The following is a 25435-nucleotide window of genomic DNA, read 5'->3' as shown; positions in this document are numbered from 1 at the left end:
AGAGTGATTATTACGGCTGTTTACATTCCCCCACAAGCCGACACTGACCGAGCACTCAGGGAACTGTACAGCGCGATCAGCAGGAGGAAACCGCACACCCAGAGGCAGCGTTTATCACAGCCGGAGACTTTAATAAGGGAAACCTGAAGAAAGTCTCACCAAAACTCCATCAACACATCCTTTTTAACACACGTGGAAACCGGCTACTCGACCACTGTTACACCTCTTTCCGGGATGCGTACAAAGCCCTCCCCCGCGCCCCATTCGGCCAATCAGATCACTGCTCCATCCTGCTCCTGCCCGCCTACAGGCAGAAGCTGAAACAGGAAGCTCCAACCCGGAGGGCGGTGCACTGTTGGACGGACCAATCGGAGTCTGCGCTGCGGGACTGTTTTGATCACGCGGACTGGGAAATGTTTCACGTGGCGCAGGGACATTGATGAATACACAGACTCAGTCTGCGGATTTATCAGGAAATGCGTGGAAGATGTCGTCCCATCCAGAACAGTTAAATCCTTCCCAAATCAAAAACCCTGGATTAACGGAGATGTTCGCGCGGCACTGGCGGCACGGACACCGCCTTTGCCTCCGCGAACACATCGGACTACAAACACGCACATTACCAACTCCGGAAGACGATCAAAGCAGCCAAACGTGAGTACAGGGACAGGGTGGAGCAACAGTTTGACAACCCTCGGAGTATGTGGCAGGGACTAAACACGATCACAGACTTTAGAGGGAAAACCAGCACACCGCAGACCACGGCCTCTCTGTGTGAGGATCTAAACGTATTCTACGCTAGATTCGACACAGCGAACACCATGAGACCGGACAGTGTGCGCACCGCGGATGACGTCAGTGCGCACACTGTGTCTGAGGAGGATGTGCGGAGTGCTTCAGGAAGGTGAACGCCGCAAAGCTACTGGTCCGGACGGGATTCCCGGCCGCGTCCTCAAGTCATGCGCGGCTCAGCTGGCTGGAGTGTTCACGCACATCTTCAACCTTTCCCTCTCTCTGTCTGTAGTCCCAGCCTGCTTCAAAATGGCCACCATCGTCCCTGTACCCAAATCCTCCACCATCTCCTCATTGAACGACTGGCGACCTGTAGCCCTGACCCCCATCGTAAGCAAATGCTTCGAGAAGCTGGTCAGGGACTTCATCTGCTCTGCACTACCCGACTCACTGGACCCTCTACAGTTCGCATACCGCCACAACAGGTCCACTGATGATGCCATAGCCCTGACACTACACACTGCCCTGTCACACCTGGAGAAGAGAGACACGTATGTGAGAATGCTGTTTGTAGATTACAGCTCAGCATTCAATACCATCGTTCCCTCGAAGCTGGACAGGAAACTGCAGGATCTAGGACTGAGCAGCTCCCTCTGCAGCTGGATCCTTAGCTTCCTGTCTGACAGACGCCAAGTGGTCAGACTGGGCAGCATCACCTCATCCCCCATCACACTGAACACTGGTGCTCCACAGGGGTGTGTACTGAGCCCTCTCCTGTACTCACTCTACACCTACGACTGCACAGCCACTAACAACTCCAACATCATTGTGAAGTTTGCGGACGACACTACAGTGGTGGGTCTTATCACCAACGGTGATGAGACGGCTTACAGGGAGGAGGTCAGCGCCCTGACCCACTGGTGTCAAGACAACCATCTCACCCTCAACGTCGCAAAGACAAAGGAGTTGATAGTGGACTTCCGGAGGTGCAGAGAAGTACACACCCCCATCACCATCAACGGCGCTGCTGTGGAGAGAGTGAGCAGCTTCCGGTTCCTTGGTGTACATCTGGCTGAGGATCTTACGTGGTCAGTACACACAAACAAAACAGTGAAGAAGGCGCAGCAGCGCCTCTTCTTTCTCAGGAGACTGAAAAGATTCGGCATGAGCCCCCGCATCCTCAGGACCTTCTATCACTGTGCCATTGAGAGCATCCTCACTGGATGCATCACCACCTGGTATGGCAACAGCACCGCCTACAACTGCAAAGCTCTCCAGCGAGTAGTGCGGTGCTCTGAACGGATAATTGGAGGTGAGCTTCCCTCCCTCCAAGACATCTACAGGAAGCGCTGCCTGAGGAAAGCGGGGAGGATCATCAAGGACTCCAGTCACCCCAGCCATAAACTGTTCAGACTACTTCCATCAGGAAGTACATGTGATGTGACAATAACAATGATTTGATTTGTTTGCGTGGGTTCCCTCCGGGTACTCCGGCTTCCTCCCACCGTCCAAAGACATGCAGCTTGTGGGGATAGGTTAATTGATTAATCTAAATTGTCACTAGGTTGAATGTGCGAGTGATGTGAGTGTGAATGGTTGTCTGTCCCTGTGTGTTAGCCCTGCGACAGACTGGCGACCTGTCCAGGGTGTACCCCGCCTTTCGCCCTATGACAGCTGGGATAGGCTCCAGCGCCCCCCGCGACCCTGAAAAGGATAAGCGGAAGCGAATGGATGGATGGATGGATGGATGGATTGATTTGAAATCCAGTATCATGACCGATCGATATAGTGAGGCTCAGTATCTGGCCTTTCTGTGTCAGTCAGCCACTGTCCCAGAGCCGGTGCTGATTTTTTAAAACTGAAGCTTCCTTAATATGGTAGGAGCTCAGTAGTTTCTGCTAGCTCAAAGCTGTGTAAGGTTCATACTGGTGAGAACCCAGATGGTCCAGGTCGTCATCACGCAGGCACTGAGAAGTACTACTCAACTGTATTTCCACCATTTTATTCAAGGGAAACAGAGTGAGGCACAGCTCCCTGTGGGGTGAAACAAAGCTAATGGTTAGTCAGGAGCTGGCTTGTGCTCACTGCTCATGTCTTTCTTTGTCTTTATTGATAATAAGGTGTGTACCAGTACCAGTGTGACAAGTAAGTGCTACAATTCCTTTGTGCGTCTCATTCATTCCCACAATCTCTCTAAAAACTAATCCCCTTTTCCCTTTCAGATTTTCCCAGAGAAGTCTGTGTCATCTCTGTCTGTTTTAATACACGACCACTGCAAATCAAGGTTCAAGGTTCAAGGTTCTTTATTTGTCACATGCATAGTTATACAAGTATAACACACAGTGAAATGTAGCCTGACATGCTCCTCGACAATAAAGTCTGCATTCACTTCAAACTTGTGTTTGTGAGTCCGTGCCTCGAGTCGACCCTTTGGCTCGACCTGACTGAACAATCTGGCTAAATTATGGAGCCTGCAGACTCTGCCTTCGCTCGTTAGGGAGCATGATGAACACGGGCAGGTGCAGCTCTGCATTGCTTTCAGCTCCTGGTGCGACCCCAGCTCCATCACCTAAACCTCCATGTCTCTCTCTTGTCCCCTTGGTCCATGTCCTCAATGAGGTTTTCAGTAAGCATCAAGCACTGTCACTTCCACCTCACCATCCCAATGAAACTGCGCCGTTGATCTCCTCCCCGGGGCATCACTCCCCTCAACAAACACTTAGAGGTGGGGATAATAAGACTATCATCTTCTCCAGTATGCACTGGCTTATTTTTTGTAGAAAAAAAATCATGCTGAATCATGCATTGACTACGGGGTTCTGCTAATGTCCTCTGCTTTTGAGCCTTTTCACTAGATTAGATCTGCAAAATGCCTATCATCTATTAAGAATGAGACAAGGCGCTGAGTGGAAGGCCGTGTTCAACACTCCCATAGGTCACTATGAGTACCTGTTGATGCCCCTCGGGCTGACAGATGCACCCGCCATTTTCCAGACACTTGTTAATGATGCTTTAAGAGACTCTTTGAATCTGTTCGTTTTTGTCTGGGTAGATGTTCTAATTTTCTCGAAGACCCGAGCTGAACATACTAATCATGTGTGCCTGGTGCTCTAGCGTCTACTGGAAAACAAACTGTTTGTGAAAGCAGAGAAGTGTAAGTTTCACACCACTTCATGACATTTCTGCTTTATTCAATTGAAAGTGGATTGATGAAGACAGAGCCAGAAAAAGGGCAGTTGTGGAGTGGCCTACTTTCTCCAAGCAATTACAGAGATTTCTTGGTTTTGCTAACTTCTGTTGCCATTTCATCAAAGGCTACAGTCGCATTGCTGCACCTCTAACTAAACTCGCCTCACCTTCCAGGGAGTTTTTGTGGTCCATGGAAGCAGTTCAAGCCTTTAAGGAGCTCAAAACCAGGTTCAGTTCAGCACCGGTCGTGTGTAGGTGGATGCTTCAGCTTTAGAGGAACACCAACACTGGCTGGAAGAGGCTGAACAACCATTTATTGTTTGAAGAATCTCTCTGCCTAATCACCCTTGAATTGGGCTGCCCAACCCACTGTTTGTTCCCTCATCTGTTTGCTCCCAGGTCCTGCAATATACCCATGCCTCACGTTTCGCTTGCCATCCCGTGGTAAGCTGCACCATCTCATTACTCAAGCGCACCTTTTGGTGGCCCTCTCTAGAAAAAGACACCAGCGAATATGTATACCACCCTGTGACACCTGTGCGCACGACAAGAGCCATCATCAGCCACCTTCAGGACTCTGATTAGCAATCCCTGTTCAGCCGGGGTCACACATCACAGTGGACCTCACTGGCTTGGCATGGTTTACCCTTTGATGTTGTTTTGTATCAAGGCCTGCAGCTCGTGGGCTGCAGTACAAAAAGCTTTTTAAGGCTTTCCATGGTTATCTGGTTATCATCCTCAATCTAATGGTCAAACTGAACAGACAAATCAAGAGCTGGAGGCAGCATCATCTCTTCAAACCCTTCTTCTTGGTGTAAATAGAATATGCACATAACACTCTCACCTCCTCAAAAGGATTGTCCCCTTTCAAGGCCTCTTAAGGGTACCAGCCCCCACTTCTCTCCCTGCAAGAGACAGAGGTAGCTGTCGGTGCAACATCTCCTGCCAAAGAATCTGGAGACAAAGGCTGCCTTCCTGCGTGCAGTGGAATAAACCACTGGGTTGCTGACCAGAGGAGGTCTCCAGCTCCACAGTATGCGGTACGTGAGAAGGTTTGGTTATCCTCTGCGGACATTCCTCTCTAGTGCATGTCAAAGAAACTGGCCCCACGCTACTTGGGACCATTTCCCATTGAGGAAATCAGCACTGGGCTGGTTGTTGCTGTTCTGTGAGCCAGTGTGTCCTTGGTAGAGCTGAGGCCCTCTCCCAGCATTGCCTTCATCAGGTTGGTGTTTCTAAAGCTGCAGTTGGTGCACCCATTCTCGGGCAGATTGTACTACTATCTCTGTGGTAACACCTGGTTTCCTCAATTAGCTACTGTCTTTATTCTGAGCCTCTTTTTAACCTTTCTGTGTGTGATCTCCAGCGCCTGTTCTTCACCGCTCACCACCTCAGCCATTCGGGTGATGTGCTTCACCCAAGCTCTGCAGCCCCTCTGATGTGTGCTGCAGCTGCCAGCCCCTGCCTCCTCGTACCAGTGTGACAGGTAAGTGCTACAATTATTTTGTGCGTCTCACTCATTTCTCTCATTCACTCTAAAATGCTAATACCCTTTTCCCTTCATTTTCAGATTTGTTTAGATGCTGTAAATAAAGTCACTTCAAACTCATGTTTCCGAGTTCACTCCTTGAATCCACCCTTCGGCTCGACCTGTGAGTATGCTGTGTCTTGTATTTTGGTTTTCTTTTGTCATCCAGTTCCAGAGAAAGATATTCATTATTGTAGAGGTGCAACAATCTATCAAATAACTGATTCTCCATTGTCAACAATTCTTATATTCAATTCATCGGCATAAATGTAAAAGAGTCTAAGAACTCTGATTCTGGGTTTTAAAATAAGTGATTTTTTTCTCCTTCAGGAACTAAACTAAATATCGTGTATTTGTGGGGAAAATGATTTTTGTGATTAGTCTAGGAGAGTAATCATTGCACTTCTACTTTGCTGTTCAATCAATTTGCACATCTGGACTTACTGTTGTTTTTTAATCTCTCAATGCAGCATTTGTGCTTCCTAACCCTAATGGAGTTGAAACAGTTAAATGAATACTTATAAAAAAGTTTCACAGACAGAGTTCTCATCTCTCTCCTATCTCTCCTTCTATCTCCTCTCCTTTCCTCCGTTCCCTTCACCTCCTTCTTGCCTTCTGTCCTTTCACCTACCCCAAAGGTCATTTTGTTTATGACAGAACTGTTTTGTGATCCAGTTCTTCAAAGTAGCACACTGAATTCAATTTTATTTATACAGCAAATAACAACAAAAGTTCTCTGAAGGCGGTTTATACTGTAAGGTAAAGACCCTACAAGAAAACAGAGAAAACCCCAACCATCATATGACCTCTGCGAGTGAGCGCTTTGGCAACAGTTGGAAAAAAAATATTTTAATGGGAAAAACTCTCCAAGAGAAGCGGGCTCAGGGAGGGGCGGCCATCTGCTGTGAGCGGCGGGGTGAGGGGAGGAAGTCATTAATGGTATTAAGACTGTTTGAGGGGGAAAGAAAGTCTTCAAATCCACTGTGGAAGTGTTGCATAGACCTTCACCCTTTACAGAGCAAATAAAATCATTTTATGTTTTTGGATCATTTTACGGATTAAAAACTTTGACATAGTCATCGTCTGGTGTGTGAAGCTGCATTTCCTTGAATAATGGAGATTAATTAGCTGAACAGATCAGCAATAAATAAATATTAATTAAATTAACTATTGTCTACTTGCAAAGAAGAGTTAGAATGATCAGTTTCAATGAGTAATTATTATAGGGACCTTATTTCTTTTAGTATTTTAAACCCTGTATTTCCTATTGCTATTTACTAGAAATATGTAGTAAAATGTATCCAAATAGTCCAAATGAGTGCAATTTTTCACTCATTTAAAATAAGTACAAACTGTTACCTCAAATTATTGTGTAGATTTTATATGTTGTTTTTTATGGTGTAGCAGGTATAATTTTTCCATGGAAGGAGCAGGTAACATGCAACTAAAGGGAAACAACATTAATAGTTATCTTTATTCCTATAGCATTTTAAATACATGTAAACAAGAATGAATAAAATCTACTAAAAAGATCATCTTTACAATGACTAAGAAAAAGAAATAAGGAGGGCTGCTGTGAGTTAAGCCTGGGCACAGGGTGTTTTAACTGAAAAATACAAGCAAAAGATTCATTATAGTGATTTAATATTAAGAAAAAGCGAGTATTTGTATGTCATCCTGTGCTCTACGATATACTGTAGAATCTCCATGTTGTCTCCATGTTGAAGGCTAAACTGTGGCCCAGTGTATTACTGACGTACTGTAGTTGCTACAGCTTTAAACATGACACCACATGCAATTTTGAATTCTGCATTCATTGCAGTATTTATACTTCTGGTGGTGGGATTGGAGAAGTTAACATTAAAAGCAACTATAAGCTCTGATTACAGCATGCAAGTGAACTGAAGGACAGTCGTATATTATTTGGATTTTTTCCACACAAAAATCGAAATAATATCATTCATAACAAATAATAACATCTTACATTCAGTGGGAACGTGTGTAACATTCCTTCTTGGAACTCCAGAGTTGCCTGACCAACAGTAGTTCCTGTTTTTCTGTAACTGCAACAGTGGAAACAGATACTATTCCTGGATGTTGCGCGGCAGCGTGGAGCTGCTCTGTCGTTTAGGCTCTGCTCCTTATATGTGATGAAATTTGCCTGCAGTCATGGCCCGCGGCTATGGCTGCCCTAGAGACAAAAGAAGATGGGCTGCCACCATCATGTTTAACCACCCCTGACACATCATCACCCTTATTGTGCCTCTCAATCTGAACACACACACAGCAGCAGCAGTAGTCCAGGGCAGCAGTGCTGCAGCACCATCTGTCAGCCTGGTGTCAAGTGGCCCTTGTCTCCAGTGATTATAAGAGCTCCTGCTGCCTCAGGTGGTCCATGGACCAGCACACCATCTAGAGGGCCAGGCCAAGCCATATGGTCTGTGGGGCACAAGGGGGCACCCAGGGGAGGTAGATCTCCTCTTGCCACTGGACAGTACAGACAGCATCCACAGCCCACACTCGTGACTGTCTGCTGAAATGTTCTCGTCAGGGTTGAGATGAGGGTGAAGGACTTGACAGATATGATTCAGAGTTTCTGAAAGAAGCTGAAGAAAACTGTCAGATAGGAGGACAAATCAGTCAGGCCAAAGCCAGCCTCTTATTGCCTTAATATTATCATCAAAGACAAACTTGTGGATGTTTCATGTAAAGGTTCATCCAGATAAAGTGATGAAAAACAAGTTTTTATTTAGAAAGTTTGGTGAGGCTGGATTTTTCACACCCGCATTTTAATTTATTTCAATTTTATTTGCAAATCACAACAACCATCACCTCAGTGTAAGGTGTACAGTAATACAGACCCTAACACCCAGACAACCCCCTGTGAGCAAGCACTTTGGCGACAGTGGGAAGGAAAAACTCCCTTTCAACAGAATTAGGCTCAGAGAGGGGCACCGTCTGCCCCGACCGCTGGGTGAGGAGGGACAACAGGACAAAGAGAGGGAGAAATAATACCTCAGTCTATTGTCTTAATCACATAAGAATAACACAGTTTTAGTCTGCTTTTCCTTACATCATCACTAATATATCACATGGAAATTTTGATTTTACAACTAATATTACAATTACATTACACAGTCTACTCTATTGACTGTGGGGCTAAAATCAGCAACTATTCTTTGCATGCGTGCTCACCCATAGAGACACATTTCAGCCTAAATAATATCCTGACAGTGAAATTTTAAAAGAGACTTTTTCTGTTTAAAGTTAAAGAGAAGGACTATTTACACAAGTGTGTTTATATCGTTAAGCATCAGCAGATTTATATAATCTTGTTTTGATAAGTTTGACATAGATAAATCACTCGTAACATAATTGTATCAGCAAATCCAAAATGTTTTGTATCAATGCTTTCTGTTTTTAGTGGACAATGAAAAGACAGTGATCACATGTGTATTAAAAATAACACAAACTAGCATTGCAACAGGAAACAATAAAATCTTAGTTACTTCCTGTACTTACACTAAAAGGTTACAAATAAGGATCATCGTGTACACAGACAGGAAATAAATGGAAAAGCCACACAGTGTCTCAGGAAGGTGCGCTGGGCCTTAACATGCCACCACCACATACTGACAGAAGTTTTTAGATCTCTGCTTTTGAGATGGAATAAAATTCTTCCAGAAAATATTCCCTCATTCTGGGCTTAATGATGGTGATGGAGAACAATGAAGGGAAATCTGAAAACAGTCATTTCATATAATAAAACGAATTGTTTGTGTTAATTTGTTCTTGTATTTGCATTTGGACATTTTGCTAAACTGTAGATTGTCTCAATCATCAGTCTGTCTTATGATGTCTCCACAGAGCTAAGAGAAGAATTCCTCTCGTTTCAATTTTGGGAATTTCTTCTTTTTTTGTTTTGATAATAATAATAATAATAATAATAATAATAATAATAATAATAATAATAATAATAATAATAATAATAATAATAATAATGAATGTTTAATGTTATTGGCCCGCCACTACATTAGTTTGACGGTAGCATGACACAATTCATTTCCACGACAGATTCTAGCGTGGTTGTGGAGGCTGCTGCAGGTGTGATGTGTCCACTCCTGCTGTGTTTGCGGCGTTAGTAGTTACTTACTAACACAAGAGGGCGTGTTGGTGTGTGTCTGGGCGGCTTCGAGGGTCCCGGCCTGTCAGATTTCGGGCTTTCTGCTGAACACCGAAGCTGGATGCGTCTGCTCGTATCTTTCGTTAGTTTTCGTTGCGTTACTTTTGTCTGTGTAAAGAACTCTCACGTGCAAGTTCGAATTGCTTTCTGTTTCTAACAGCTGGCCGCACAGCTGTTTTCTGAATTTCCCATTTCGAGGAATTTAAAAGAAAAGAAAGTTTACGCCCACGCACAGTTGTGTTAACAGCAAAGACAGCCCACGGACAGTTAGACAGACATATTCTAAATACATATCTCCCACGAGGTGCAATATAATTGTGGATCTAACTGCACACTGATAATCGCTTTAAATCTATGAGCGTATTCAACAGTGCGCGCCCGGCGATTTTTCGCTGTGGCCTGCTATATGTTCCATCACAGAGACGGTAACAGTGATGTGAGGCTTTCCTTTACTGAAATAATATACCGTAACGATTAGCTATATGAACAATAAGCAGCTTTGCTGCAAACTAGAATAAAATGAGAGAAAATGAACAGATCAGAAGAGGGCAAAGCAAAGCTGAGAAACAATTGATATGCAGCAATAAGTGTGTGTGTGTGTGTGTGTGTGTGTGTGTGTGTGTGTGTGTGTGTGTGTTGTGTGTGTGTGTGTGTGTGTGTGCGTGTGCGTGTGCTGGTCAGGGTCTGCAGAGCCAATCAGCTGCTCATGCAGATGACGTGCTGATGTCCTACGTCAGCCCCGTCGCTTGTCAGAGTTGCACACACACTGGAAACACACACGTACACACACTCCCTATCCGAGCCGGACAGTGCAGCTCCTGGTCCGGCAGCCCGGCAGCGGAGGACTTACCCAGGCTTCCAGGCTCCGCAGCCCGCTGTGACAGTGGACCTAACGTCGCCTTACTTTGTGGACATGGGAGACATGGGGGACCCGCCGAAAAGTAAGACATGTGTTCGATGTTGGATCCATGCTGGAACTTAATTCTTCAGAACTAAGAGTTGACTTGGTTACGTGGTGATCTCCGCAAACACAGTATATGACTTTCCCCTATTAAACTCGGCACACACACACACGCATATATATATATATATATATATATATATTTATATGAAAGCTGTGTTACCTCCTATATAGTAGTCTTGATAATAAAAATAATAATAATAATAATAATAATAATAATAATAATAATAATAATAATAATAATAATAATAATAATAATAATAATAATTGGTGTGCTAAAGAGTGTTTCATGTGTTCTTATGTTGTTGCCCTTCCAGAGAAGCGGTTGGTGTCTCTGTGCGTGGGCTGCGGAAACCAGATCCACGACCAGTATATCTTGCGGGTCTCTCCGGACCTTGAATGGCACGCCGCCTGTCTCAAGTGTGCCGAGTGCAGCCAGTACCTGGACGAGTCCTGCACGTGCTTCGTCAGGGATGGAAAGACTTACTGTAAACGGGACTACATCAGGTAGGACGGCCGGGACGGGACGAAGAACTGGAGCAGCTCGAAAATTGGAATTATGTTGTTTTGATATTTACAAGATCAAGTTGAGATGATGCGGACTCGTTTACTCTCCCTGGAGTCCCTTTGTCACCGGGCACATTTCATTTGACGTGTCAGAATCACAGTTACTTGATACAGCAGCTTATGTAGAAAGTAGCGCCAGCATTTCGTAATGCGGTGATAAGACGTGGTTTAACGTTCTGGAACAATATAATTCATCCAGACCACAACTCAAGGTCGCAGGATACTCCGGAGCAAAGTGTGAAAAATCACACAGAGCGAGAACCCGCAGGACGTTTCTGTGCAGACAGCAGAGAGCTCACTCTGTCACAATTCCTGTTCAACTTCACCAAGCTCATTTACAAGTTCATAGTTTTATTTAATTATATTTGTAATAATAATCACAAAAGCAGCAGCAGCAATAATAATAATAATAATAATAATAATAATAATTTAAATTAAAATGTGGACATCTCGGGCGTTTTGTAATTATTACAAATAAGTAATTATTATTATTATTATTATTATTATTATTATTATTATTATTATTATTATTATTATTATTATTATTATTATTATTATCATCAGTGTGTAGTGGCCGAGCTGTGTGCCGTGTGAATGACCAGCCCTGCATGTGTGTGCCTCGCAGGTTATACGGGATTAAATGCGCTAAATGCAACATCGGCTTCAGCAAGAACGACTTCGTTATGAGGGCCCGTTCCAAGGTCTACCACATTGAGTGTTTCCGCTGCGTGGCCTGCAGTCGGCAGCTCATCCCGGGGGACGAATTTGCTTTGCGAGAAGACGGGCTCTTCTGTCGAGCAGACCACGATGTTGTGGAACGGGCCAGCCTGGGCCCCGGGGACCCGCTGAGCCCCCTGCACCCCGCCAGACCGCTGCAGATGGCAGGTAGGACTGCTGCTGCTGCAGACCGGCACTTCAGCTCACACGGTGTGTTCAACGCTGACTTTGGTGTTTCCTGTATTTTTTATTTTTGTAGTCCTTAAAAATGAAAGACATTTCGTTTCTTGCGCTTCAAATTTGTCAAACGCAGGCTGCGATATCAGAGGGATTTACTGCCCATGTTTGATCTGTGTTTAATGCGTTTCCATCGAAGGGAACCTGTCCCTCCTGCCACAGAGAGTGGAACTGTTCTGCTGTCATATTTGGTTTGTTGGCCTTATTTTAGTGGACCTGTTGTCTGCTCATGCTTTTGGCTGGTGTAACTTGTTTTCTGCAGACTGTGGGACGATTAGAGAAAGGCCTGAGGTGCGCTTCTGTCCGAAAAAGTCCAATTATTCTTGTTGGGGGGGGATCAGTAAACACGGCTGCTGGTCCTTCTCATAGTTTTGGTTATTCCTATCAATGTTTTAATGGCTTTGGGCAGCCTGCTCCTTTCCTGCTGTAACAAATAATGGCTTTGGTTCCGATATGTCAGAGTGTTCTTCCACATATTAATCGAATATTGAATGAGACCGGAAGCTAATTAAATAACGAAAAAGCGTCTTTTCCAAAGGCCAGCTTTTCTCTGGATGTGTGAGCGCAGTTCTGAGGTTCTCTGATGCTCAGGGACCACAGCCGCGCGTTTTTTAATGTTACCAAGTGAAAAACATTTCTACAAGATGCTGAAAGAGATTCAGAATTCACAAAATTGTGGAAGAAGCATACGTGTGTGGAGAGGAATTAAAGGGAGTCCTGTCCGCGCGCTCGCGTGTCCATGTTTGGAGTCTACGTGTTTCATTTGATCGGATGTTTTTCACTTTTTTCCACAGCAGAACCAATCTCTGCCCGTCAGCCCGCTCTGCGGCCTCACGTACATAAACAGCCCGAGAAGACCACCCGGGTCCGGACGGTGCTGAACGAGAAGCAGCTGCACACGCTGCGGACCTGCTACAACGCCAACCCGAGGCCCGACGCTCTAATGAAGGAGCAGCTGGTGGAGATGACCGGCCTCAGCCCGCGAGTGATCCGGGTCTGGTTCCAGAATAAGCGGTGCAAAGACAAGAAGAGAAGCCAACTCATGAAGCAGCTACAACAGCAGCAGTCCAGCGACAAGACGGTAGGTGCTTAACGCGATCACCAGCCCACACACCCGATCACACACGATCCACTGACACCCCGTGTGTCAAAGAGGCCCGTGATGTGGCACCGTGGTCGGCAGGCTGCTTCCGTCATTAATCAAGGTGTCAGTCCCAGAAAGGCCTCAGAGCAGATTTATTCATCAAGTTCAAATCAGAAGTTCCGTGACAGGCAAGAAGGACTGTGCACGAGCTCACCCGGGCTCTGAGGTCAAGCAGTTTTTACACACACACACACACACACACACACACACACACACACACACACACACACACACACACACACACACACGTCTATATTTATGTGAAATACAGACATAATGTGATTGATTGTTCTGCTGATTGAGCAATCGTGCACGTGAGTTTACACGGCAGCACCCCCTCGCGTGTAATTCTCCCAGTAACTGTGCGTGGTGCTGAGCAGGATGCTTCCGTTTCTTGCAGAACATCCAGGGAATGACGGGAACCCCGATGGTGGCAGCCAGCCCGGAGCGGCACGACGGAGGCATCCAAGCCAACCCGGTGGAGGTGCAGAGCTACCAGCCGCCCTGGAAGGTGCTCAGCGACTTCGCGCTGCAGAGCGACATCGACCAGCCTGCTTTCCAACAACTGGTTCGTGATTTCCTGGTTCGCGCTCAGACATTAACACACTGCTGATATCAAAAGTGCTGTGATTTCAGTTTTTGAGGACATTCAGCAGCTGCTCTGAACAAATTTTTGTTTTTTTTAATAGTGTGTGTCGTTTGCGAGCACTGCTAGGTTCCTTATCTATCTATCTATCTATCTATCTATCTATCTATCTATCTATCTATCTATCTATCTATCTATCTATATATATATATATATCTATCTATTATCTATATATATATATCTCTATCTATATATATAATATATATATATATATAATTCTTATCTGATTGAAGAATATTGAATTAGCATGGACACATAACCACTATGACCACTGACGCTACGTTTTCTACGTTTATTTCAAACCTGTAAAATTTCGAGGGAGTATGGTCAGATGCGCTTAAGCGCACAGACACTAGGCTGTGGGTAACCCGAAAGACCAGCAGTGTTTGTTCTCCACACCGGCCACACACGGCAAAGACACGTGCAGCGCACCCGGACGATGTAAACCAGCTTTCTAAATAAAATTAAAGCATTTTGTGTTTTTCCCGTTTGGTTCCGTTTACTCTCAAATTAACAGACTTTCAAATACCTGTAAAAGCGAACACCATGCCATCCTCGTTCCGCTTCTTTTATCGCGCAATTGTAAAGCAGTAGACTACAAATCTATTATTATTATTATTATTATTATTATTATCATCATCATCATTATTATTATTATGACGTCGATGGTTGCAGTGACGTTGACGGACGGATTTCCTTTGGAAACTTTGCTGACACACAGGCTGAACTGCGTCCCTGAGCAGCAGCACTGACCTGCCCATTAGTAGATGTAATCCAAGGCCTTTTAGTGTGCACGTGTAAAAGTTTCAGCTATGCTTTTAAAGGTTCGCTTAATGTGCTCTGCAGGTGAGTTTCTCGGAGGGAGGACCGGGTTCGAACTCGACGGGCAGCGAAGTAGCGTCTATGTCGTCTCAGCTTCCAGATACGCCGAACAGCATGGTCTCCAGCCCCATCGAGGCCTGAGCCGGCGCTGCGTGGACAGACACACACAGCCCCTTTCATATCACCCTTCTCGACTGCACCAAGCAACCCCCTGGTTGTATTTTGACACTGTGAAGACAATCATGGGATTTACCACAGTCACACATTCTAACGTCCAGAGGAGATAACGCGACGAGTCCTCGCGGTCGGTCGGTGCTGCCCGTTTGCCAAACAGAGAAGGCATGAAGCTGGCTTCACCGATGAACGGGACCCGGCGGCGAGGAGAGAGCTCGAGATTCTCTGTACTCGCGACATGCCGCACGCGACTTTCAATAGAAACTGTGTTTTTGTTTTTTTAATTCGACACACGCACCTCGTCATATAGTCATATAATAAATGACTGTGTGGGGTGTGGGCGGGGGTTCTCCATTAACTACATGATTTTCTTAAAGACCCAAGTACTAAAGCATTTGCAACAAGGTATACCTCTATTTTGCCACAAGCTTCGTGGGACATTTGTGCGAGTTAGTGTCCGTCCAACATTTTTTTTCTTCCCCAAAGATGTGTAAATTAATAATAACTTAAAAAATACTGTTAGCTCCGGAAGGAAATGTTTTGTTTGTTCCCGTGCAGCAAGATTATTTATTATTTATTGTCAACAAACTTGCCACCTTTTGTGTAACTTTCTTAACTGAAGTAAAAAAAAGAAAGAAAAAAACCCCAAGGCGTTTGGTCTGTCGCTTGTTTGTCGGAATCAACAAACAAAATGACAATAAGGAGTTTACCTGCACGTCTGACGCGTGTTTCTCTGTGAGCGGACACACATCAGCTCTGGTTAAATGCCTGGATGGATAGACTGTGGTTAATTGGGTGTCATGTTAGTGCAGATGCTGTGTCAGGTTACGTATACTCTGCTACCTGCTGCAGCGCAAAGTGCACCGCTAAACATCTCCAGCCTAACAAAACGCCCGACCTTTAAAATCTTCTTCCGTCTAAAATGTGCCGCGTGTATCTTCATTTGTACGCATAGCTGGATGAAGTTTTAAGAGACACGGCCACACTGGGCACTGCACACGGTGCCATAACGTGGCCGCAACAGAAAAAATTCTACTTGTTTTAAGAAAAGTCCAAATTAAAAACACTAAAGCTATTCTTACTATTCCCTTTGCCATTAAATAACCGAGTCAAAAAGAAGGTGACAGAACCCACAAACGCACACGGTGCGTGCCGTGAATTTAAGCTTTCAGTATTTGGACAAATGTCCAAAGCAGTCTCAGGGTTTTGTAAACATCGCTGTTCTATAATGTTTCAGTGTGGATCAAACTGCAGGTTTTAAACAGTGTTTGGGTTTATTATTTGGTGTATGGGAATGTGTGACTGCATGGCTGCGGTGCGGGGTGCTCATAGCAAACAATATCGACTTGTCTGGATTATACAGACACTCATTGTTTTCTGTTTGACATTAAAATGTATGGATTTGTTTTTGAACAAAAACCCGAAAACAAACAAACAAACAAACAAACAAACAAACCAAAAACACTGTAAGAAATGTAACATCTAAAAAAACAGGAATCAGCATTTTGTCCTAACGGCTAATGTTATGATTTAGAAACGATATATTTAATATCTGAATGATTTCACTAATTTCTAATATTAATTACACATGTGTCTAAATTTGTGAATGAGAGAAAGCTAATTGTTTCTAAATGCAGGTTGTAATTCGTGCATATTAAAATGCAGTTCTGTCCTTCATAGCTGGGACGTACAGTATATGATTAAAAGTCCAAGCTGTTATTACAGGGATGGCAGTGAACAGAAAAGCCAAGTTACAGGATGGTTTTCTTGATCATTTTGCATTTTACTCTGCATTACTGATCGAGCATTTTTAACTTAAATGTAGCAATAATTCCCAAAATCAAATTAAGAATAATGTTGGTAGCAGCTGCCAACCACAGCAGCTTCCATGCTCTGTGTCATCCGAGTAGAGTGACTGTTTATGTGGTTATTGCTTTGGCTTGATGGCGATTTGGAAACATCACCTTGCTGAGTTTGGGAGTCTTCAGCAGCAGGTGTAAAAGACAGTTATCATGGTTAAACACCCATACGTTCCTGTGATGTCTTTCTCACCTCCCATCTGTGGTTGTGCCAGACTGTATTCACATGAACACCAGGCATGTTCTCGTCAAACTTTGACAGCCCAAAACATAATAGAAACGCTCAGTCTATACCTTACATGCACAGTAATTATTCAGCACATTTTCTGAGTCATTAGCTTTGTTCAGACTAAAGAAAAGCTTTGCCTCAAAGACCAGAGTCATATTTCAATTTGACCACAAATGGCAGATGGTAAGAGTTTTACATATAATAAAGTGGGTTTTTTAAAGAGCTGTTATGTTTGCAGTGGGTAGAGATGGAGCAGATAGAAGGGAAGCTAAGCACCAGCACAAAGACTTGTGATAACGTACTCTACAGGTTTGTCTGGCTCAGGGACCGTATTCAGAGCTGACGAGGAACAAAAGCAGCAGTGTACCTTGGGCAGGCTGAGGGAAATAATTGCTGGCCTCTGGATGAGACCACATTGAATTGGCATGGGAAATGAGCAAGGGAACTAACCCTCCCAGAAATGTGGCGCCTGACCTCTCAGAGGCACCAAGGTTAGAAGAAATAGGAAGTCTGACAGAACGACTGGTCACAGGCTTTAAGGAGCTGATGCCACGTTTTCTTTAATGACAGAAACCTACATCTGTATATTTAATATGTGTTTTCAACATAACACTGTCACTTATTATCCAAATTGCATAAAATTCTGGCATTAACACAACTCAGAAAATATTTTGTTAAATATGTGCATATTTGTCATTTTGGAGAACTGAGTCCTTCCATCTAAAATCATCAAAATTTTATAACATTTATTCAGCTGAACCCTCGTCAGTTTGCCCAAATGTTTTATGGTCCAGAGTCTGAATAAATTGCTGTGAAATGTTAGCATCATATCTCAAATACTTTTCAAGATATATGCTTTTTTTGGAAAATGGTCTGCAAATGCAGCTCTGAACATCACAGTCGCAAAAACTATTAAAGATAAAATACAGAATTCTTCACTTGCCTTTTGTTCCAGGACCGGTAGTTTGGGGCAAATGCATTAACAATGTCTAAATACTGACTAGTTATGAAGAAACAAAATCAAGCTGCCCAATATTGGAGTGCACACTAAATACAAAACTTCACATCGCAAAAGACACAAAGTGACAGTGTGTGGATGGTGCAAAAGAAAATATATATTTCATTTTAACATCGAATTCTTAGTTATAAAAGTTACAAACATGGTATTTTCATTCAAATTTCATGCTGGGTTGTGTAAATACCACAAGTTGTACTACAAATAAAAAAAAAAACAGTAGATAGTCTAAACTGGAGTATGCAGAGGGTACTCTAATCATAACTAAGAAAATAATTTGGTCAATATTTATTTAATTCTTTGTCAAATCAATACTTTGACTACATGGTCTCTGATTTCCACAAACATTTAATGGTGCAAAGTTAGAAGAGATGTGTATATATATGTATATAAATATATATATATTTTAATATATATATATTTAAATTTAATATATATATATTTTTAATATATATATATATAATTCTGTGAAAGACATTAAATGCTTAATATATAAAATATTCTATGAACCCAGGTACCGACCACCTTTTTCACACATTAAAATCTGCTGGAATCCACAGCTCAAACGTAGAGTGAACGTGACATTTTCTTCATGTTAAACAGGTTTTTTTTATTATTTTGAGTGTACATAAATATTCACTTCACAGGATTTTATATTTTAACAAACCAACACTAAGACTAACAATGTAAAGTATCTGTCCTAAATTACTCATCCTGATTTAATGTGATAGTAAGAAAGAGAAATGAAATGTTCAGTTTTCCATTAATTGTTTTTAGATATTCATATTCAAGTATTGCCTCTAACTCCAATGTGCAAAACTAAAAAAACACATGAAAGTCAGCTGAAGAGGCCTATTTAAAGAAATAAAATACTATTTGATATTTGAATCGAAAATATCTAAAAATATTAAATTTAAAATCTCAGGTTGGGCTCACTGGAAAGTTCATGTTCTGTGTATCACACAGAAGTACGCTGGTTAAGAACCAAACTGTTTTGGCGCACCCTGCTCAGCCAGAGGGAATCAAACTTTCTCAACACGTCTGAATCCAGCAGATATGTCTTTGGGCATTTCCAGTAACACGACGGATGGAATAATAACCGATGTCTCATGTAACTGATCTGTATTCATGATTTTAGAGGTAGTTGTAACTTACTGTTCACTTGTTGTCATTTGCTCTAAAACTGATCCTCTAACAGTGGACTCATTCCTGTTAGACTTCAGTGCAGCGTTCCATACCAGCGATCACAACATTATACCACAGAGACTGGAATACACCACCAGCAAGTACACAAATATGTAGGACGCCTTCAGCTGCATTCAATTCAGGTCAATTTATATAGCAACAATTCACAACAACAGTCGCCTCAGGTCACTTTACATTGTAAAATCAAGACTCTACAACATTAGGAAGAAATCCTGACAGTCACACGACCTCCTGTGAACGAGGACTGTGGGAAAGAAAAGCTTCCTTTCAACAGGAAGGAAGCTCTGGCAGAACCAGCATAACTAAGGGAGGATCCAGGGTCACCTGGTCCAGCCCTAACTATATGCTTTAGCAAAAAGGAAAGTTTGAAGCCTAATCTTGAAAGTAGAGATAGTGTCTGTCTCCTGAATCCAAACTGGAAGCTGGTTCCACAGAAGAGGGGCCTGAAAACTGAAGGCTCTGCCTCCCATTCTGCTTTTAGCAACAACTACTGGTTTGACCCTTTAAACACATTCCTTCCTGGTTAAAGGGAGCGTTTTGCTTGTTAGTGGCGATGATCTGATCTCAGTGCAATAGAAAGTGCCTTAACATAATGGTTGCTGAAATTTGCACTATAGGAATAACTTGCCTTCTTTTTAATGTTTTTATTAATCATCGATGAGGTCTGCATGCTAATAAAATAAGAGTTAGGCCATCTTCATCAGCAGTTCACTGTTTATGTGGATCTGCAGGGCTTTAGAGAGACTGTAGTCATCACACAGATAGGATCTCAGAAACCAAGGGAACACAAAGCCAGTGATCAGGGCAGACACCAGTGCCACAAGAAGCCATCTGACTGGGATTTACGTGTTTTTAAATTTGTTTTGTGTCAGAAAGCAAGACATAAAAATGGCATGTCAAACTATGAAAAGACGAGCAGAGACAAGGCAGAAAATTACTGTAACGTTAACATTTAGTTTGCACTTATTTGAAAATATTTCAGAACATTTTGCTGCACACTTCCATGTTTCACTTAAAATATACAGAAAGTAAGCTGGTCCCATGGTTAGTACATCAGTGGAAATCACTGGACCTGCTACGAGACAAAAAGTATTAGAAGTAAAGTCGAAACTATAACAACAGGTGGAGCAAACAGAACAATAAAAATACAGAGCAGGAGCAAAATACATGTCAAACAGACAGACGGAGGCAACAACAAACAGAGGGAGACGCAGACAGCATTAGGACAGAAGCTGCACAGCACAAACAAGACGAGGGACAGTCCAAAATAAAACAGGAAGTAACACACACACTGAGACCTGAGAGATGTGAACTTCACTCAGGGACTGGAGATAAATGGACACGGAGACGTGACTGACGGGGAGACAAAGGATGAAACACAGAGGGACCAAACTGACAACGGGACACAACTACAAAGACAGAAAGGGTTTACAAAAGAAGACAAATGGTAATACAAAAAGGCTACGAACAGACAAAGAACATTAGCACGTTACTGATATTACAAAAGAAGCAGACCAGAAATTCAAATTACTTGATCAATGACCCAGGACCATGACAGAGCGACCTGTAGCAAACATGTGTCATAAGCTGGGACACACAAGAGTGTCATTTCGAATGCATCACATTATGTTTGTAACTTTTAATTTCACCAGGAATTTCAATCCCTGAGGGAATCCCTGGAACTCAGCCAGCAGCAGGTGGAAACACTCGCTGCTGACAACGCCTCGCTACGGGACTCGGTCAAGTCTCTAACTGAGAATGCGACCCAGCTCTGTGACCCGTCATTGATCTCCAGGCCCGCAGCATGAGAGATAACCGTGCTTTTACTGGTATCCCAGGATAGTATTAATCAGTCAACCAACGATACGTCACACTGGTCTGAGCCTTCTGTCCTGAATAATAATAATACGCCCGTTTTACTACAAAAATAATTAGTTCATAAACTTGAATGTTGTGGGGTAAACAGGTGAGGGGGGGCTTGGTTCCCCCACTAAAACTTACCAAAATGCTAGCAGGTCAAACACTCAGAGTGCCTGAATGTATTCAATGCACAATAAACAATACTGATGATATTTTGTTGCAATATTTTTTCCCAACTGTGCTCACACAAAGAAACAGAGACGACGTTTGAAGAATGTTGCCAATAAATGAAACAGTAACAGTATCAGATTGTAACTGTATTATCACATACTACATTTTGTGGTATCAGTATAGATGTTGGACATTAAAAAATCTTGTCTGTAATACATTTCAAAAAGAAAAAACCCTAACTCCTAACCCAGATTATTGACTGAAAATGTGTGGAAATATCACATTCTACTTTACTCCAGCTGGCTGATGTCCAGAACAGATAGGTCATATTAAAATTTAAACAGGTGCACCTTAGTCCTTACTTTAAGGAGCCAGTGAGCCGGGACTGCAATGGATTAATGATTTCTGACTCAGAGAAATGGTTTTTTATTCCACGTATCTACACAGTCAAACTATTTGCTCTTTGTGCTAACTTTGTATACTGTCCACTGAGACACCTGACGTGAAGCCTTCCACAGGTGATTAAACTCTGAAGCTGCATCATCAGACAGTTATTATCAATGAATGATTGTCCTTTACAGTAGCTGACTTCTAACCTTACCTCCGATTCACCTCAGACAACATGAATCTGCATATTTGATCAGTCATTTCTTACAGGAAAGACTATAAATATAGAGTCAGGTCAAGTGAATATTATTTTCATTATACAGTCTCTGCAGCTGAATGGAATACTGCTCTGTATAGATCAAGGTCTGATGGCAGAGGGTCAAACACGCTGTGTGTGGAGTGGGCGGAGTCCTTCAAAACAGCACTGGCTCTGTGATGCATTGGCAGGGGTGGGGGACCCCCATAATCCTCTCAGCTGATCTCACCTGGACTGCACTGTGCAGCTCCCAAAGTACACAGTGATGTAGACGGTGCATCCACAAGAAGTTTGTTTTCCACAAGAAGAGCTGCACTACTGCGTCTTCTTACGACAGAACTAGTGCTGGCAGACCATCAGAGAGGAGCACACTAAAGAACTTGGTGCCTTTGACTCTTCAGAGCCCCTGATGAGCAGGCAGGGTGGCCAGTCTGTTACAGTTTCCTTGGTGTGGTCTGCATTAAGAGACAGACTGTTACTGTATCACCTCCCTCTGTAAAGGGCTTCATTGGGTTTCTGATGAGGCCCACTACAGTTCTGTCCTCAGCCCTCTGTACCAGGAGGTTGGATTCAGATGTGCTTTCATGGATGAGCAGCACGGACAGCGGAGGGCTGTCAGGGCTCCTGCGTTTATCATAGTCGTGTCTGAGGTTCTGCTGCCAGCGAGCACTGACTGAGGCCTCTGTGAGGATGTCTAGAATCCAATGACTCATTGGGATGTTGAAGCCTCACATCAAGACTCATTCGCTGTTGGGGGATGATTGTATTAAATGCTGAACTGGAAGTGATTCAAGGCAATCTGATGCATGTGTCCTTATTTGACAATTTTGATAAGGTGGAGTGCAAGTGTAGGAGAAGGTGTCATTAGTAGTAGTACGTCCCATGACCAGGACTAGGGGGGATAGTCATTAAGGAAATTAACCGTTGACTTTTACGTCACTGGGAAAGTGGGAGAGTGAGATCTCACAGACCCTTGGTGTCCTTACTGGAGGACAGCACACTTTGCTCTGTGGAGGGTACGGACCTCGGATAGACTACAATTATGTCTCTGATGGACTTCCTTATTCTTCCCTGTCACATTCCTCCAGGCAGCTGTGCCAGTGGCTGCTTCCCTGGACATGGTCCACAGTGTGCTCTTACACGTCTCGCCCAGTGTTGCCGTGCTCCTGTATGGGCTACTGGCCAGGTCTCGTTCAAGTGCAATGAGACTTTTTATCTGAATCTGGATACACGTAAATGGTGTTCGACCTGTAGCTGGATGTCTGTGTCACGGATGCCGTACAGCCATGTTTGATTGAAGATAAACACACACCAGGTCCTTGCTTCAGTCCGTGCGGTCTGATGAAGTCTGGGGTAGTCCAGTTGATTTTCCAAAGAGTGTACGCTGGTCAGGAGTAAAGACAATGGATCTAGAGGATTAAAGTAGTTTAGTGAGCCTTTGCTTGACAACCTTCCAGCTGTCACACTCGCTTTCAGCATGTTCACTCTACATGCAGAAGCAGGATTAGTATACCTAAGCTGTGTAACTTCCCTGTTAACAGTGTGGTCATAGGTACAACTTGCTTGTGCCCATACTGGGCTTCAGTACAGTCCTCGCACATAGTGCATTAACTGAACACCAAGCACCTATTGTTGCCAAAGAGGCCACTACATCTGAGTGCACTGCCAGTTTGTGACCCAAGCACGTGTACTCAGCCATCCCAGACTTGTGAGTGGAAGGCCTAACCCTAAGTGTTTTACCAGGCACAGTAGTCTATTACAGGGATCAGGCCGAATCTTTTCTATACCATGTAGCAGGTCGCCAACATGGCGGTGCGGTTCCTTGACTGAACTTGCCTTTTCCAAGTCCACAAAACACATGTAGACTGGTTGGGCAAACTTCCACGCACATTTATCTAGAAGATAAAGATCTGTTCCAAAGTGTTGCAACCAGGACAGAATCTGAGATTTGACTTCCAGATGGACTGTCCTCTCCTGTACACTGGCACGGACCGTCCAGAGAGGCTGAGCTGTGTGATCCTGCTGTGACTGGAGCACACCCTTTTTTAATTCAGAGGCACAACTCCAGATCTGCAGCCAATGTTGCAGGTGTGAGTCAGCAAAGACAGCACCATAATATCCAGAGACTTAAGGTAATCAGAGGTAATCTTAACCACACCGAGGGCACTGCCACCAAGGACTTCTTTAATTACATCAGTGACCTCAAAAGTGGCTGTAGCTAAGAAGGCAGAGCGGTCTACTAATCAGAAGGTTCAATCCCTGGCTGCTCCAGTCTGTGAGTTATCTCTCTTGTCCCCAGGCTGCGCTTCCTCTGTGGAAGCTGGGATGGTGGAGATCCTCTAGGTATCACTTCCATCGCCTGACACTTGAAGTCAACAGCACCCCACTCCCACTATTCACAGTATAGGTAAAGTACCATCTTCCCTTCCTGTGGTCCCTGATGGATGATCTGATATCCTCGTGTTGGTGTTGTTCCCACATCATCATAATAAATGTTGTAAGTGACCAATCACATTGTTATGACGTCCCCCTTTTATGCCTTTGAAAAATACCACCTTAAAAAAATCAACTTCACTTGCAAGAAGAGAAACCGCTCCTGTCCGCCGATCCAGGGACTTGAATTCTTTGCATTTCAGGATACTTTCCTTAATAAACGGTAAGCATTATATTGTCCTTACAGAGGCGCTTTCTCTTCTCGCAAGTGAAGTCGATTTTTTTAAGGCGTTTGTTTTTTTCGAGGTCGCGGATGACGTCAGCAGAAGGTGATTGGTCACTTGCAATGCTGAACCTGGAACAACATTATTTATGATGGCGAGGAAACAACACAAGGATATCAGATCGTCCTACAGGCAGCAACCAGAGGCACATGAGTATCCCTGCCCACTGCCTCTCAGCAGGGACCTCTCCAGGTTGGAACAGAGTGCAGCTCCTCTCCAGGAAGCTGGCTCCAGAGCCGGAGCTATGCTCTGACATGAGCAGAATATATGTTTACCTCGATCGCAACTTCAGGCACATTGCACCTGTTCCTGGAAAATGTGCCAGTTTAGTTGATTTACAGGTGTTATTTCAGTCGTCATGTTGGTGTTGGTGATGTCATGTCGCTTAACTGGCCCTATTTTCCTTCGGGATTATTAACCCTTTAAGACCTACCATAGAACCAAGTCCGCCAGAGCTTATATTATATTTTTACATGCTGTGGAGCCATTTTTGGGAGCATTTCAAGTTGCTATACATCAATACAACCATTACAGCCCAGATTTTAATAATATGTATTCATTAAGTGCATAGTAATTACATAAATTGCAAAAAAGTGCAATAAACTACAAAAAAACTGAAAATCGTTTTTGCTTTTTTAACATATATTTGTTTTTTGGTTTTTTTTGTTTTGTTTTTTTTTCTTTTTTTTTGCCTGTCCCGTTTGGCTCTTTTGCATCAGAATTATTGTCTAAAGGCAAAGAAAGATGCCCAACGGATTTACTTTACCAAACTGACCATCCCAGCCTTGCCATAATGGTCCATTTGATTCACCTTTTATTGTTTATTTTATTTTCA

General features: G+C 43.5%; 1 protein-coding gene across 4 annotated transcripts; it reads left to right on the top strand.

The window, feature by feature from the left end:
* Positions 1-10393: 10393 nt before the first annotated feature.
* On the top strand, positions 10394-18394 carry isl1a (ISL LIM homeobox 1a). 4 transcript variants are annotated; one of them, XM_042228206.1, is made up of 6 exons: positions 10394-10573; positions 10911-11100; positions 11786-12045; positions 12912-13195; positions 13659-13826; positions 14751-18394. In XM_042228206.1, exons 1-6 carry the CDS (start codon positions 10546-10548, stop codon positions 14865-14867), a joined length of 1047 nt encoding a protein of 348 aa, XP_042084140.1. In that variant the 5' UTR covers positions 10394-10545; the 3' UTR covers positions 14868-18394. The 4 variants fall into 4 exon arrangements, with proteins under 4 accessions (XP_042084140.1, XP_042084138.1, XP_042084137.1 ...); XM_042228204.1 differs by having other exon boundaries at positions 11786-12087; XM_042228203.1 differs by having other exon boundaries at positions 11786-12087; positions 12909-13195.
* Positions 18395-25435: the final 7041 nt, after the last annotated feature.

This window comes from Haplochromis burtoni, unplaced genomic scaffold, assembly GCF_018398535.1.
Source record: "Haplochromis burtoni strain Fernald_Lab_line unplaced genomic scaffold, NCSU_Asbu1 Contig_311, whole genome shotgun sequence".
Taxonomy (NCBI): Eukaryota; Metazoa; Chordata; class Actinopteri; order Cichliformes; family Cichlidae; genus Haplochromis; species Haplochromis burtoni.
This window is presented reverse-complemented; position numbering and strand designations above follow the sequence as displayed.